Source organism: Mesitornis unicolor, unplaced genomic scaffold (genome assembly GCF_000695765.1).
Source record: "Mesitornis unicolor isolate BGI_N332 unplaced genomic scaffold, ASM69576v1 scaffold13293, whole genome shotgun sequence".
Taxonomy (NCBI): Eukaryota; Metazoa; Chordata; class Aves; order Mesitornithiformes; family Mesitornithidae; genus Mesitornis; species Mesitornis unicolor.
Genome location: NW_010174083.1, coordinates 79,631 through 93,949, shown reverse-complemented (window position 1 = coordinate 93,949; position 14,319 = coordinate 79,631). Strand labels below are relative to the sequence as shown.

General features: G+C 39.3%; 1 protein-coding gene across 1 annotated transcript in view; it reads left to right on the top strand.

Annotated features, from left to right (window-relative positions):
• Positions 1-1,750: 1,750 nt before the first annotated feature.
• AASS (aminoadipate-semialdehyde synthase) overlaps positions 1,751-14,319 on the top strand; it is a 24,782-nt gene continuing 12,213 nt past the window's right edge. Inside the window, exons 1-13 of the mRNA XM_010180940.1 lie at positions 1,751-1,963; positions 3,100-3,276; positions 3,914-3,998; positions 4,731-4,798; positions 4,890-5,036; positions 6,036-6,114; positions 6,211-6,338; positions 6,505-6,653; positions 7,826-7,948; positions 8,082-8,193; positions 8,742-8,801; positions 8,895-8,962; positions 11,945-12,066. Of these exons, the coding sequence (XP_010179242.1) occupies positions 1,751-1,963; positions 3,100-3,276; positions 3,914-3,998; positions 4,731-4,798; positions 4,890-5,036; positions 6,036-6,114; positions 6,211-6,338; positions 6,505-6,653; positions 7,826-7,948; positions 8,082-8,193; positions 8,742-8,801; positions 8,895-8,962; positions 11,945-12,066 (1,531 nt within the window). The remainder of the gene's footprint in view (positions 1,964-3,099; positions 3,277-3,913; positions 3,999-4,730; positions 4,799-4,889; positions 5,037-6,035; positions 6,115-6,210; positions 6,339-6,504; positions 6,654-7,825; positions 7,949-8,081; positions 8,194-8,741; positions 8,802-8,894; positions 8,963-11,944; positions 12,067-14,319) is intronic.

The window sequence follows — 14,319 nt, the reverse complement described above, 5'->3', positions numbered from 1 at the left end:
AGTGAGGGGAGGCAGGGGCTGCCCGTGGAAGTGTATCCAGCTCACTGCAAACAGGATCGCATTCACAGCGCGCGCTGTAATTAAGTGCATTGCTGTATTTTATTTTATTTTTTCTTTTGTTGTATTTGCTCAGCGCTGTTTTAGTCTTGGTGAAAGTGAAAGTGAGAGTTGCGCGGACACCCCCCACAGCCTGGGCGGGGAAAACCGAGGAGGCCGGAGCGGGCTCCGCGGCTCTGCAGGCGTTGAACTCCGCAGTTACTCTCACCTTTACAAGAGGATCGCGGTATCTCTGTGGCTAGGCCTGAGCACGCACAGGGAGGCCCGCGTGTGAGCTCCCGGCCGGCCAGAGGCCGCAAGAGGTGTTTGCTGGCTGCACTCCCCTTGCTCCCCCGATGCCCTAGGTGCAGGGCAGGTCACTCCCTCTTGAAAGCAGCATTTTTCTTGTAGGACTTCTTTGTGTGAGGGAAATTTGCTTCTCTGCAGGCTTGGGTACGAGGTGTTCAGTGCACTTGTATGAGCTGCTCTCATTGTTATGTTTTAGCATACAGTATTAGTGACACTGCATGACAAGACTTCCTCTGGTTTTGAGAGGTACCAATGTGCTCTCTGATGATCCCCTTAGCATGCCGAAGAGCAGGTTCATAAAATAACTCCAGCTTCTGTACAGTAACTTCTGCTGGTGGGCAAATCTGATGGTGTTAGGAAGACCACGCTTGGAGCTAACATAGAGGACTGTGTGCTTCTGTTCATGCCTTCCTTTGTGTCCTAGTTTTTCTGTTTAAGCAAGCGTGGAGTTAAATAGGACCTCTTAAGGCTTTAGGTGTATAGAGACTTTAGCAGATTGAGACATGAGGACAAACAGAACTTCCCAAGTCATTTTGATACAGAGATTCTTGTAATTACAAGTTAAACCACATCTTTGAAGCCCCTGTCTTTGAGATCCATATCTTTTAATCATATAAATACCTGAAGTCTGTAGGCTTCTAGGTATTTGGTGCTGGACCTGTGCAGAGCCCTTGCCGTTCACACCAGAGCTAAGCAGTGGCATATATGCTTCACTGGAAGTGAAGAGGAGGAGAGAGAAAATGAAGGGATAATCCTCTGCAGTGGGGAATCTGTCCTAATGAAGATTTTCCACTTTGCGTAAAATACTGATTAGGGAGAAAACCTGTCACTCCTGGCCACGGATATGCTGGATGCTGAATAATAGCTAAGGTCTTGTCCTTATCTTCCATTTTCAGTTTGTGCAAAAATTAGTTATATAAAAATACTTAGCATTGGTCTTACATATTGGGCTTTCTCTTAATTAACTTCTTGCTTTATATCCTGTATTCTCCTTTCTTTCTCTGTGTTTGTTACTTCTTACTGTTCTTGATGCAAGCTTTGAGAAGTGTTCAGTCTTTGCATGTTTATGCTGGCAAATGAATTTGGTTGGTATCTTTAAGCTTCCAGCATTGTTTTTAAGCCATGTAATTAAAAACTTGGTGCATTGAACACATTAAAAGCCTTCCTAACAGCAGTGCAAACAATTTGTTTCTGTAATGACACCCCACGAAACTGAAATGTGGCAAAGTATGCTGAAAGTAAATTCATGGTCACAAAAATAGGGTGTAACTAGAGTATGAAGTGGCTGGTTTGTGTTTTACAGCAGATGTTAAAGGGGACCAGAACTTTTGCACAAACAATGTCTGTAGCACACATATACATGTGTTATTTTACTACTTTTTCTTTGCTGCCATTAGGCTTTACCATGCTCAGAGCCTTTAGTCACACAAATGGTAGGTGTGTATTCCATCATGCTAAGCGCTGGCATCATCGTAAGTCTGTGCTGGCCATCAGGCGGGAAGATGTCAATGCATGGGAGAGAAGAGCACCTCTGGCGCCAAAGCATGTGAAGGAGTTGACACAAATGGGATACAAGGTCTTGGTGCAGCCGTCAAACCGAAGAGCCATCCATGAAAAGGTAAGGTCCCATTTGGAGTTAGATAAGCAAAACCATAGCTCAGTTGAGGAAAAATAATATTCAAAGAATATACGTGAGAAAATGTATTATTCATTTTGTTGTTAAATGAGCAGTCGTTGTGTCCTAGTGGAGAGAAAAAGGAGTAGCTTGTTTAGCCTTTTAATGCAATATTGGCACTTTAGAGGGTTTTTGGAGGTTTTTTTTTTTCTATTTCTTGCCCTTTCAGCCATCTCTGAAGAAGTTCTAGGTGCTCTTGAAGTAGAAACTTGAGAATTTGTTTAAGATTGGCGGTTTTGTCTTCTGTTAGTCTGGAGACAACACTCTAAAAAAATTAAACATATTAAAAAAAAAAAAAAGAGGAAGCATGAATCTGGTGTATCCCATTCCTCTTTCATTTTTTCATTGCTCATGTAAAATGAGGAGAGAGGCTTTTTTTTTTTCTTTAATGCTGTGAGCTTCTAGACTTAGAGCTTTTTCAGTTTTTGTAGCAGCAGTAATAATCTGCTGTAAGGTATCTGAGCCAACAGATAAAAATGGAAATGTAAGTAGGGAATTGGTGATCACTTGCACATAGCACCTTTTAATTAAAGCTCAGTGCTGGTTATCACCAAAGCACAGCTCACATTAGGTACACAACAATGATACTGAAAGCTGGAATTTTAATATGTTTTTGAAATAAGGGAGAACAAAAATGAATTTTGATATGGTAAAACATTCTTTTAGAAGTTGCTTTTCAGCTTGGACTTAGTCTGTCACAATTTTATAAAACCAGGTCATCAGTGTTCAAATTAATTTGTCAGATTTCCGTAAACTTATTTCCAAGTATTTCAACACATTACAAGGGACTGCTCATTATTGCAATACTATAAGATACTTTAAATGTCTGTGAATTTAAGATGAAGGGTTTTACTCACACATAATTATGTTCTGACCTTGTATAATGAGATATTAGCATGGAAATTAATTTTGATATTTGATACCCCTTTTGATAAAGAGGTTTATGAACATATCATGTGCAGTAACTTATTTCTGCTTTGAAGAATTATCTATTTGTCCTCTGTTCTAGTTGCTTATGTACTGAGATCTGAATATGAAAAAAACACAGAAAATTTTACTTTGATTTTTCTCTTTCATAGGATTATGTCAAAGCAGGTGGTATTATTCAAGAAGATATCTCTGAGGCTTCTCTGATAGTAGGTGTGAAGAGACCTCCAGAGGACAAACTGATCCCTAAAAAGAACTATGCCTTCTTCTCTCACACTATTAAAGCTCAGGAGGCAAACATGCCCCTTTTGGATGAGATTTTAAGACAGGTAAATTATGTCCTAGTGAAAACAATTGGCTGTTAACATAGGGTGGAAATGGAATTTAATATTGAAGTGTGATCGAAAGCTTGCTGCCTACTGTGGTTACTTCCAGCATGCCTAGTTGTAGGTAGCTCATGAAGACTGCTTTCAGTATCCTTTCCTGGAGCCGAGTATTTCCTGCTTAGAGGATCGCGTTCTTGCAATGCTACTCTGTTTATCTGCATAAGACACATGAGTTGCAAGCATATTATGCTCGAGAGAGGTTCATGCTGTATGAACATGACGGTTTTTATGGGAAGTTAATAAACTGGAGTGCATATTGGAGGTTACAGAGGGAGGCAGCCAGTTCTCGCAGAAGTGAGCAGCCCCTTGGCAGAGGATGTGAATGGGTCTGCAGCAGCTGGAGTGGCACGCTGGGGAGCTCTGTGCCAAGAGCGCACGGGCAGTGCAGAGACTCTGCAAAACAAGAATTCAATGCAACCTTTAGGTTTTTATCTTTATACTTAAATCTTTCTCACATATGCCCATCAGCCTCTATCACAAAGGATGACAAAGGCATAAGAAAAGGTCATTCCTAGGAGAGCAGTGTGCCACGACTGCATTCACTGAAAATTTTAATACTCAGTTTGCTATGTATTTTCAGGAAATTCGACTGTTTGACTATGAAAAAATGGTTGATCATAAAGGAATGCGAGTTGTGGCCTTTGGAAAGTGGGCTGGTGTAGCAGGTATAGTGCATAAAGTAAAGGCAGGCTTGCAACAAGTAACCTCTTGTAATACTCCTGGTTGTCTGCATTTCCTGGAAGTTGAGGCTTGCAATGTGTTTTTAACAGCATTTTCAACTCCTGCTTTTACGAGCTTTTTTCCATTCTGTTTTGTGCTCTCTGCTTTTGATGAGACTACATGTCAAATAGCCCTGTGGACTCCTGGCAAATCTGCTATTTTATGTTGTGTTGAAGTCCTGTTTGTCTATTCAACTAACTCGAGGCAGACTAAATATCAAGAGAGCAGCTGAATATGCTTTTGAAAGAAATGGCTGCTGTCAGTCCTGCAAGTTTGAACATCTGTTTGTCACTCTGTTATCCATTTACACTGATCTGTGTGAGGCATGGTTCTCATTCCTTTCTACTGAACTTCAGCTCTGTTTCTTCAGGACACTCTCTTTATTATCTCCTTGGGAAGCTGGTGATGTGGATACATCTCATAAAAGGATAGTAGAGTATTAAGTAGTGCTGAAATGCATAATGCGGGCCAAGCGCAGGTTTAAGGTCATGGCTGGCTATTGAATTTCTCCTTCCCTGGTTTTATGTAGACTTCCTTTAGCAGTAAAGTATTAATATTAAAATATGGGCAAAAATGTCCAGGATGATTTTAGACTTCACTCAGTCTCTGTGGTTTCTAACTGCGCATATTCATAATTAACACTGATGGTCTGATTTTTCTGCTTTTTTGAACAATAGGAATGATCAATATTCTACATGGATTGGGATTACGATTTTTAGCCCTGGGACATCACACTCCCTTCATGGTAAGAGTATATGTGTATGTATTTTTTTGTATGTAATTATCTGTATTTGAATATGGAAAATATTTTGATGGTTCTGTGCCTTTGATTTCAGCACATTGGGATGGCACATAACTACAGAAATAGCAGTCAGGCTGTGCAGGCAGTACGGGATGCCGGGTATGAGATTTCACTGGGATTGATGCCAAAGTCAGTCGGGCCCCTAACATTTGTGTTTACGGGCACTGGTAATGTTTCTAAGGTAAGAATTCTGTCTTCAAGATGAAATGCTACATTATTATTAATAGAACTTCTTGACGTTTGGTGCATATCAGATTAAATAGATGAGTTCATTTTGTTTACTTGGACTTCAGGTTTTTCTTTGCCAGTAAGAATTTTAAAGTACACTAAACTAATGCCTTTAAGATGAGGTCATGCTGACAAGTCTGACTGTGCTAACTTCTTAACATGAAAAATGGGTTAAGTCTTACTGCTCATTTCTCCTTTCCCACCTGTGTGATTTTTGTCTCCCTCTCCATTCTGTTGACTCAGGGCTCACAAGGTATGTTGTATCTGCCCATTAAAGTATGGGAGAAAGAGTAATTTTTTTCTAATACTAAATTGCTGATTTTCTTATACCTGTTTTTATAGCATTGACTTGGCTTACAAATGCTGGACTTTAGAGCTATTTTCTATGACCTAGGGAAAAGGCTTATTCCTGGTTTTGACAACAAAGATCAGTTAACCAGGCCCCAGCTATAAAGTGCAGTCGCTGCCTGTGTAAACATGTGCTTTCTGGACTAAAGGATGGTGTTTCTGAAAGGCCCCTGTTCTGTGATCACAGCTCATTGAGAAAGGCATCTTGAAGTTCTCTGCCTTTAAAAGAGCCTGGTTGGTGAGGAGTGGCTTCAGGAGTCTTCCCTAAAGAGAAGCTGCTCCTTAAAGTGGCAGCAAACCCATCTATTGTGGCTGAGTTGAGGCCCCCTGCCATTAGAAATATAAACCAGACAATTGGATTGTGGGTCAGGCATACTGCAGTAATGGAGAATGATATAAATTCTTTGAACATAGAGCTCGGGCAGCTTTGTTTTGGATAAGTGGGGGTATGTGTTAAACAGTTTGTACATCTCTGAAGATATCCTCTGGCAAGACTGTCAAGTTGTGCATGGCATTTTTGTATTTGTTTTCACACACCAGATGAGCAGTTTTACACTACCCTTATATTCTCTGCTCATTCTGAATCCTACTTCGTGATTTACAGGGTGCTCAAGAAATGTTCAATGCACTCCCATGTGAGTTTGTGGAACCACATGAGTTAAAGGAAGTTTCCAGATCTGGAGGTATGCTGTGACAATAACATGATTGAAAATACTGGAACCGTTTTTGACCAAGTATAATAGCTAATTTTTTTTAATTTAATTTTTTTTTAACCTCAGACCTCAGAAAAGTCTATGGGACAGTATTAAGTCGTCACCATCATCTTGTAAGGAAACGTGATGGAGTATATGATCCAGTAGACTATGATAAACATCCAGAACTTTACACTTCTCGCTTTAACACTGATGTGAGCATGTCTTCTTTTCTTTTATGTAAGATTTTGCACAGTGTTGGTACTTACTACTTCTTTGCATATCCATTGTTTGGGAGAAAATTTAAAACACTAAACCAGGTGCTTTCAACTTTGTAAAGTACTAGATGAGAACATCGGGCATCTGTACCTTTCTTTGCAGATTGCACCCTACACAACCTGTTTAATTAATGGCATATACTGGGAGCAACATACTCCTCGCTTGTTAAACCGACAGGATGCTCAGAAGCTGCTGGTGCCAGTTAGATCTGCTACTGGTGCAACAGAGGGCTGTCCTGAGTTACCACACAAGTAAGACGCCTCAGTTCACTTGCAACAATTCTGCAGCACCACGATTAACTTGTAATGTTAGGCAGTTTCACCACAGTATCTACTAAATTACTCTTGTGTTTTTCCTCTTACATGTTGCACAATGCCCCATTGATTCTGCTTTTGTTCCTCTGTGCTTTGCAGTCATGTTTTCACAGTTTGGAGTTTTTGAAAACATCACAGTACAAATGAATGACAGGTATCGGCTGTCTTTCTGCAAAGGTAGTTCTGCCATTGATCCTTGTGCAGAATCCAATAAAAACAGTGTGACATCTGGGAAATGTACCTACAGCACCATTACTGCCGGAAGTTTCTATGCCTGAGCAGAGTTTGTTGGTCAAGTTCTTCCTGCCCTGTCATATGGCTTGTAGAATTTCAATAGCTGTTCTGTAACGCTTCTGATTTCTGCAGCAGGTAGCAGAAATGCTTCATAACTGAATAGCTTTAAGGATGTAACATGGGATGCAGATTCAGGGTTACTGTCCTTTTAGTGTGGGTGGGAGGCACTCTTTCTCTAATAGCCCTGTGTAAAGTTCTCAGGGAACCTGGGGGATGGATTTGAGGAGGATATGGCAGTGTATGCTGGTGAGGAAGCAGATCTTTGTCTCTGCCCAGTCTTGACACCTTTCTTTCTCTCACATGACAAATAAAGAATTTAAGTGTTGAGTGATGCCAGAGGCTGTGAGTTAGGCTAATGAACACTGCACCTGTGCCAGCTAGCTGTGAACTGAAAGGAGGTAGCCACTTTTGATTTCCCTTTATGATGATGAAGCTTTTCTAGTGCAGGACTGCCCAGTGACAGTTTGGGAAAACGGGTAGATGGATAATGGATAGGAGGTGTTGCCAGCACATGGAGTATGGAGAAAAATGATGGATGAGCGGATTCTCCTGGTCTTTGAGAAGTTACACATGTTCTTGTTGATGTGAATGGAAATCTTACGACTATAGGAGGGCCAGATTTCCATGATGTTTCTGGATGTCATCGCTTCTGTTGTGTTGACTTCGAAATTGGTTAAGATGAATGAAACTAAAAGTCTGATAGATCTTCTCAAGTTTCTTTTATTCCCTGTTCAGTTGTGATCTTTTATACCTATGTTTTTTTAGTAATTTGGATAATGCTCTATTCCTTTGTGTTTTTTGTTCAATCACTTTAGACTTCTGGCAATATGTGACATTTCAGCAGACACTGGAGGATCTATAGAATTTATGACAGAGTGTACAACAATTGACAGTCCATTTTGTATGTATGATGCTGACCAGCATATTATTCATGACAGGTGGGAGAGCCTTTAATTTTTATTACTTTCCTCTGTAATTTGTACAGTGAAACATTATATTGAAAAATCATGCGTTTAACACACTTCTGAAATGTGGAGAAGTAGTTGAGAAGAGCTGTGTTCTCTCTTTCAGTGTTGAAGGGTCTGGGATTCTGATGTGTTCCATCGACAATCTGCCAGCCCAGCTTCCTATAGAAGCAACAGAGTACTTTGGTGATTTGCTTTTCCCATATATTGAAGAGATGGTAAGGCCTTATGTGTCCAACAAGAAGACAAAAGGCTCAGACTTTGGTCTGCTTGTTTGTTGCTTTTCTGGTCTCCTTTATACATTCAAAAGGAATCTGCTGTAGAACATAAATGACTTTGTACTTAAAAAAAAAAAAAAAGCAAAAAAAAAAGCTTTCTAAGTCTTGAGGTAACACTTTCAAAAAGCAATTTGTGAATCAGACATCAGTGACCTGGATGTCTTAGGCATTTGTCAAGAACACTTTCTGCAGGCAGGAAACAGCCTCTGTCAGGTAGTTCATTGCTCCTGGACCTTGCAGTAGGTATCTAAATCTGATTTTCTTGGGGCACTTGACAATCACTCACAATCAGACTGCTGTTTGATTTCCTGTATTTTCATAAAAGTCAAATGACACTGATCAGGGCCAGGAAAATTTCAGATCTACAGGATATTGATATTGTTGCATGCATTTGTTGTGTAAAAATCTTGCTTAAAATCTTGATGTTTTACTGTGGGGGAAAAAAAAGGAAATAAAATGACCTGATTTGAAATAACTTAACTCCACAGCTGTTATCAGAAGGCTCAGAACCTCTTGAAAGGCAGAACTACTCATCTGTTGTTCGAGATGTAAGTTTTGCAATTTGGCACTCTGCTTGTCTTCCTCTGCTTTAAAACATACAGGTACAAAAAACCCTAAAAATTTTTTTCATATATTTCTAGGCAGTGATTGCATCCAATGGCTCACTGACACCTAAATTTGAATATATCCAGAAATTGAGGGAGAGCAGGTAATGTATAGTTTTTTTAAGTTTATTTTGTTCAAGGTTTAAAAAAACACCCAACTTTTCTGCATTCTATGTCTCCTTTTGCATTTATTTACTCTTGTGTTTTGGTGGAATACTGCTGTATTGTACTGTGTCTGAATGTCTCCTAGCTTGATGATTTCTTTCTTTCTTAATGCACATTGCCTAAATCATTAGCATGTGTTGTTAGTAACTTATATTTAAGTTGAGAAAGTGGTAATTTCCCTCTTTCTTACGTTATGAAGACTATTTTACCAGAGGCAAGAAAACAGCCACATGCTAGTATAATTCTGTTACTCCTTGGCCCTTTAAAATGGATATAAAATACAGTCCTTTGAAAGGAATGGCTGAAAGGAAAATGCTCTCTAACATACCTTGAATCTAGCTTCCTCTAGTATGGCTCAAGTGTTGTGCTGTATAGCATTGTTCTGTGACTGGATGTATTCAGGGCCCTCTGTGAGATTCTCAGACTTTTCATTATATAGCTTTAGCTACCACTTCATCCATACCCTGTGTCAGTAGTTATCCACCCATGGTAACAAGAAAGAAGTAGCATTGAATGGATTAAGCTAACAAAAGTATAAATAACCTGGGCATTAACAAACACCTGTAGTTTACCTATGAAAAATGTTAATCAGACAATAAGTGGCTACCTCTGACTTCATCTTCATGGTCAGTGCCAGCTGCACTGTACATCATACAAAAGCTGAAATTGCTCTGACCACAAGCACTGCATGCACTATGAACTAAAAGCATAGAGTGTTGACTTTTGTACGCCAAACGTCTCCAATTTCCATCGGGAACTCCAGGAGTTCTGGTTATGACCTTGTGCATGATGAACCATAGGTGTTTTCCACCCAAAGTCACGTGCAGTTTGCCTCTCAAAGACTTCAGCTCATAGTGATTTTTTTGTTGTGTGTGGTTTGGTAGACTGCCTCAAGAGGCTGTCTCAGTAACAATTTTTCTTATTTCTCACACAGCATGATAATCTAGGTTGGTTTGTTTTTTTTTTTTTTTTTCCTTTCTCCATAATTGCTTGGATGGTCTTGTGTGAACTACCCAGAGAATCTGGAGAATTCATTCCCAAGGGCTTTTTTGTGGGTAGATTTTTGGTATTTCTGCAGATCTGTGTGTTGCATGTGATGTTTAGTTGTTCATTGGTGTTGCTCACTTAGCTGTCAGAAAAGCAAGACCTGCTACAATACCCTCTTTTACTTTGCAAACTTTGGAGATAATGCAAATGAAAGCAGAGATTTCACTGCTTAAGTTGTGAAGGTTTAGCTAGAGACAAGCTCTTGTTTAGAGCCTGTAGAAATTATGTGGCTTGTGTTATTATTCTTATCAAAACATTATGCTGTGTCTAGTTAAGTTTCTGAGGGCTCTATTTAGACTAATTGCTTATACCCTTTAGAGATCCATGAACATTTCAGACATAGGATAGCCAGGCTGTTGGAACTGAACTGTCTTGGGTGCCATTAGAATGCAGGAGCAGTTTGATTTACTGAACTTATCTCCATCTTTTCATCTTTACTTCCTTCACACCTGCTACTGGTTCCTCATCCACATCTGCAATGGCATATCCCATTAACAATGTGGACCACTAAGTATTAGTGTTGTTTGTTCATCGATTAACATAACTGAATTATTGAAACTTATATGTAGAGAATAGGCATAATCTGAAATGTTCTTTTCTGGGACTGTGTAGGTTCTGTTCCCACTCTTGATGAGTCATTTGGCAGTTCATGTTTGTGCCTGTCCTAGAGCAGACATGCTATGTTTGATTCAAGTGTGACCTCATTCTAGACATTGGAGAAGTTTTTAATAAATATGCTAAGAAATTTAATTGCAAAATCTAGCTAGCTTTGATACAGGAAGTCTCCCCTTTGTCAACACCAAGCTCCTGCATAACACTGCTGCTCCCTGGCTGGAGAGAAATTCTTTCTCTTCCCTTTCCCATGAAGGTGTAGCTGAGGAAAAAGATGTTATATTAGAATCGATAGTAGTAGGAGGAAGATCCTTGGGTTTTTCATATGAAAGGTTATGATGGACTTAGGAGGCTTTCTGTGGATGGTTTAAGTAATGATTTAATTTTTGTTTTTTTTTTTTTAATCAAATCTATAAAACTTGTATGAAGGTCAAAATGTACAGTAACCTATAATAATAATTTAGATAGATTGGAAGGGTGATACATTGGTACATACCATTCAGATTTAATGAATTGAAAATAATAAATTTCTAAAAAAATCCCAACTAAACCTGAAAGTAGAGGAAGGGAGGATAGAACATCTGGAATTTTGGAGAGTAATTCAAGCTTTATAAATACTCAGACACAGTTAGTGGGCTGGAATATGCTTCAGACAGATGATGTAGATGTATCTGGTATTGTTTTGACTCTCTTCGCAGATTTCTTAATTGGGCATTAACTTTTATTTGACTTTTATTGACTGTTACGTTCCTGTGATGGACTAATATGAACCTAGTCTAACTAACCTAAAACACGCTTTCACCAGCATGGTTTTATGTACTTTTACAGTTAATTGTGATGTAAAGGGATCAAGGCAGAGTCTGAAATCCCTTTCTGACAGCCCAGCATGACATAGACAGCTTGGAGATCCTCAAGTGATCAGGTTACAATAATTTGGCCATTGAGAAAACTATAGTGACAACTGAGGAAAAATGTGTTGAACAGTGGCAGTAGCAATTGGAGAAACAGTGGAGATGTTGATGGATTTGATCATGCTTATATTAGAGGAAAGAAACTAGAAGTTACACAGCAGAAGAGAGGAAGCAGTACTTACTAGCCAGTGATTGCCCAGTCGTGGGTTAGATAGCCAGGAAACTTGATTCTTGGTCTGAATAGCGCTCTTGGTTTGTAGACTTATTAAAACATACTTATTCTGTTAGCTTTAGTAACTTACAGTTTCCTTCTTCTGTGTGGTTTTTAACATTGCCTGTAACACTTCCTAGGGAACACGCTCGGTCGCTGAAGATGGGTAAGAAGAAGAGGGTCTTATTGCTTGGATCTGGCTATGTTTCTGGCCCTGTACTTGAATATCTCACTAGAGATCCCAACGTTGACATCACAGTTGGTATGTAAGACTGCTCGTTTAATTGAGAAATTATGTATATGTACATAATATGTTTATTTTATTATTATGTATATATACATAATATATTTAAGCCTACCAGCATGGCAGAACCTTTCCCATAAGTAATAAATTGATCTGGTTCTCAGAACAGATGAAGAAAATCTTCACTATTATACATAGCAGAGAAGTATTTTGTAGCTTTCTGAGCATTTTAAGTTTATGTAGTTGATTTGAAAATGACACGCAAAGATTATTGTTTGCATGTGTAACTATAGGGAAGTGAGAAGTATTTTTTCTTCTAACCTGCTTTGGGTTTGGCCTTGGTTTTGTAGCTAACCAGTTGTTTCTGTTGGTGCTTGGCTGTGTTTTCAGCATCACACAACAAAAAGATGAAATTGTTTTTATAGACATCTGTATGAGTGAAGCCTCTACTGCTGTTATAACAAATGGTGGTAAACTTTCAGACCATGACCTTCCCATCAACCCCATCCCACAAACAGCCTTCTTGTTTATTCCTTTGTTTTGGTTTTATCTGTAGCGTATTTTAGGCTGGCATATAAAAAAAACCTTTCTGTACCCCTGATGTTGACTTTACCTTGATTCTGTGATTTCAGATTTAAAATCCAGACTGTGTTGCCTGAAAGATACTTTGCTGGGAGGTGGATTCCTTTAAAACTTACCATTGCATTTCTGTTGATTTTTGTTGCTTTGGTTTGTTTTTTTCCCCTCGTGCTACTTTCGTACTCATCTGCCATTGCTGCCTTTTGCGGTGATAACAACAGTGCTTTTAACCACTGGGAAAAGATTTATAAGGAAGAAGAGGGGAACTCTAAGGAAGCTGCACCCTTGTTATCAGCACTGCCTGGTGCGGTGAGCAGGGAAGGATTACAGCAATGTGCCGTGTCCAGCCCCTCACCAATGTGGAGGCTGCATTCAGTCCTGCAATGCAGTAGCAGTGAGGGAAACCAGGTGAACTGGAAGATCTGTTTTGCTAAGCACAGTGCAAACACAGTAGATCCCTCTTATCTGGGTAGCTTAAACACATGCAGTTTCTACAGCACACACACACAAAACTCAGAAGGAAAGAGACACAAAGGTTATTTACTTGTCTAATATTTGACAGCGGGCAGGTAGATGAACTAAGCATAAAATGCACATTGCAGTGCCACATTTGGTTCCCTACTGTTAGGCTACACCACTTTAAATCCAAATGATGAAGATCTTAATTGGGAAACCTTCATGTGATCAAATTTTTGGTTTGAATTTGTAGGTGATTTTGTGTAGCTCTTTTCTCTCAGCACAAGTTGATTACTACAGTATGAAGAATCACCCTCTGGCAATGTTTACTTCCCATTGTCTTTGGAAAGGCCATAAGGAAATAAAGCTCTAAGTTAGAGGCACATATGCTTTTTTCCACCACAAGCCTGTGCTCTACCTGCTGCCTCCATTGCCCGTTCCTTTCTTCTGGCTGTGTTCCCATTACTGTCCTTGTGCTAGGAGTGTGGTGAGCTGGGACAGGAAACCAATTAACTTTCAGTCAGATATGGCAATACTGGTTGCTTTAACCTGGATCTCTCTTTCAGTTCTGCTTTCTTATAATAGTAAGTGCTGGTGGCTGTAAGAGCAAGATAATAGGAAGGAACAAGTGGAGGCAGGCAGAGACTGGATTTCTCCCTTTTAATGATAATATTAGCATATGCAGGATTGGTAGGACTAAGCCATAGGTAAATATTGAAACTAGTTAGATTGAATCTGGGCCTTTTAGTCATATTTGGCCTAAGCAAAAGCTTAATATTTGAATTATGTGGGTTGTTTTTATTTTAAGCTATTAAGCTGATCTTGGCTATAAATAGGAATTCTGTTAAAATGTACTGAAACAGAGTTTTGAAAGATTTGGGATTTTGACCAGATTTATCTATAAATGCATGGTTACGTGGAATGAGGGACAGGGTAAGCTTTTCTGGGCACATTTGTTTACTAAATCTGGTAGCTGTGTTGAACCTGCATGTTCATCAGAACCTTAAAACTAGTTAAGGTTTTCCTGTCTCACTTAAACCAAGCACAGCCTGAAAAAGAAAATAAAAAGAAAACAAATAGCTACTACCATCAAAAACTGATTGAATGTTCTACCTCTGCATTTTATTTGGCCAGGTTAGAGAAGTGACCATTTTTAAAACTACTAGAAAATGTGTACTTCACAGTGACCTAAAATAGTTTAGGCCTCAAGATAAATTGTTGTGCTAATTGAAAATG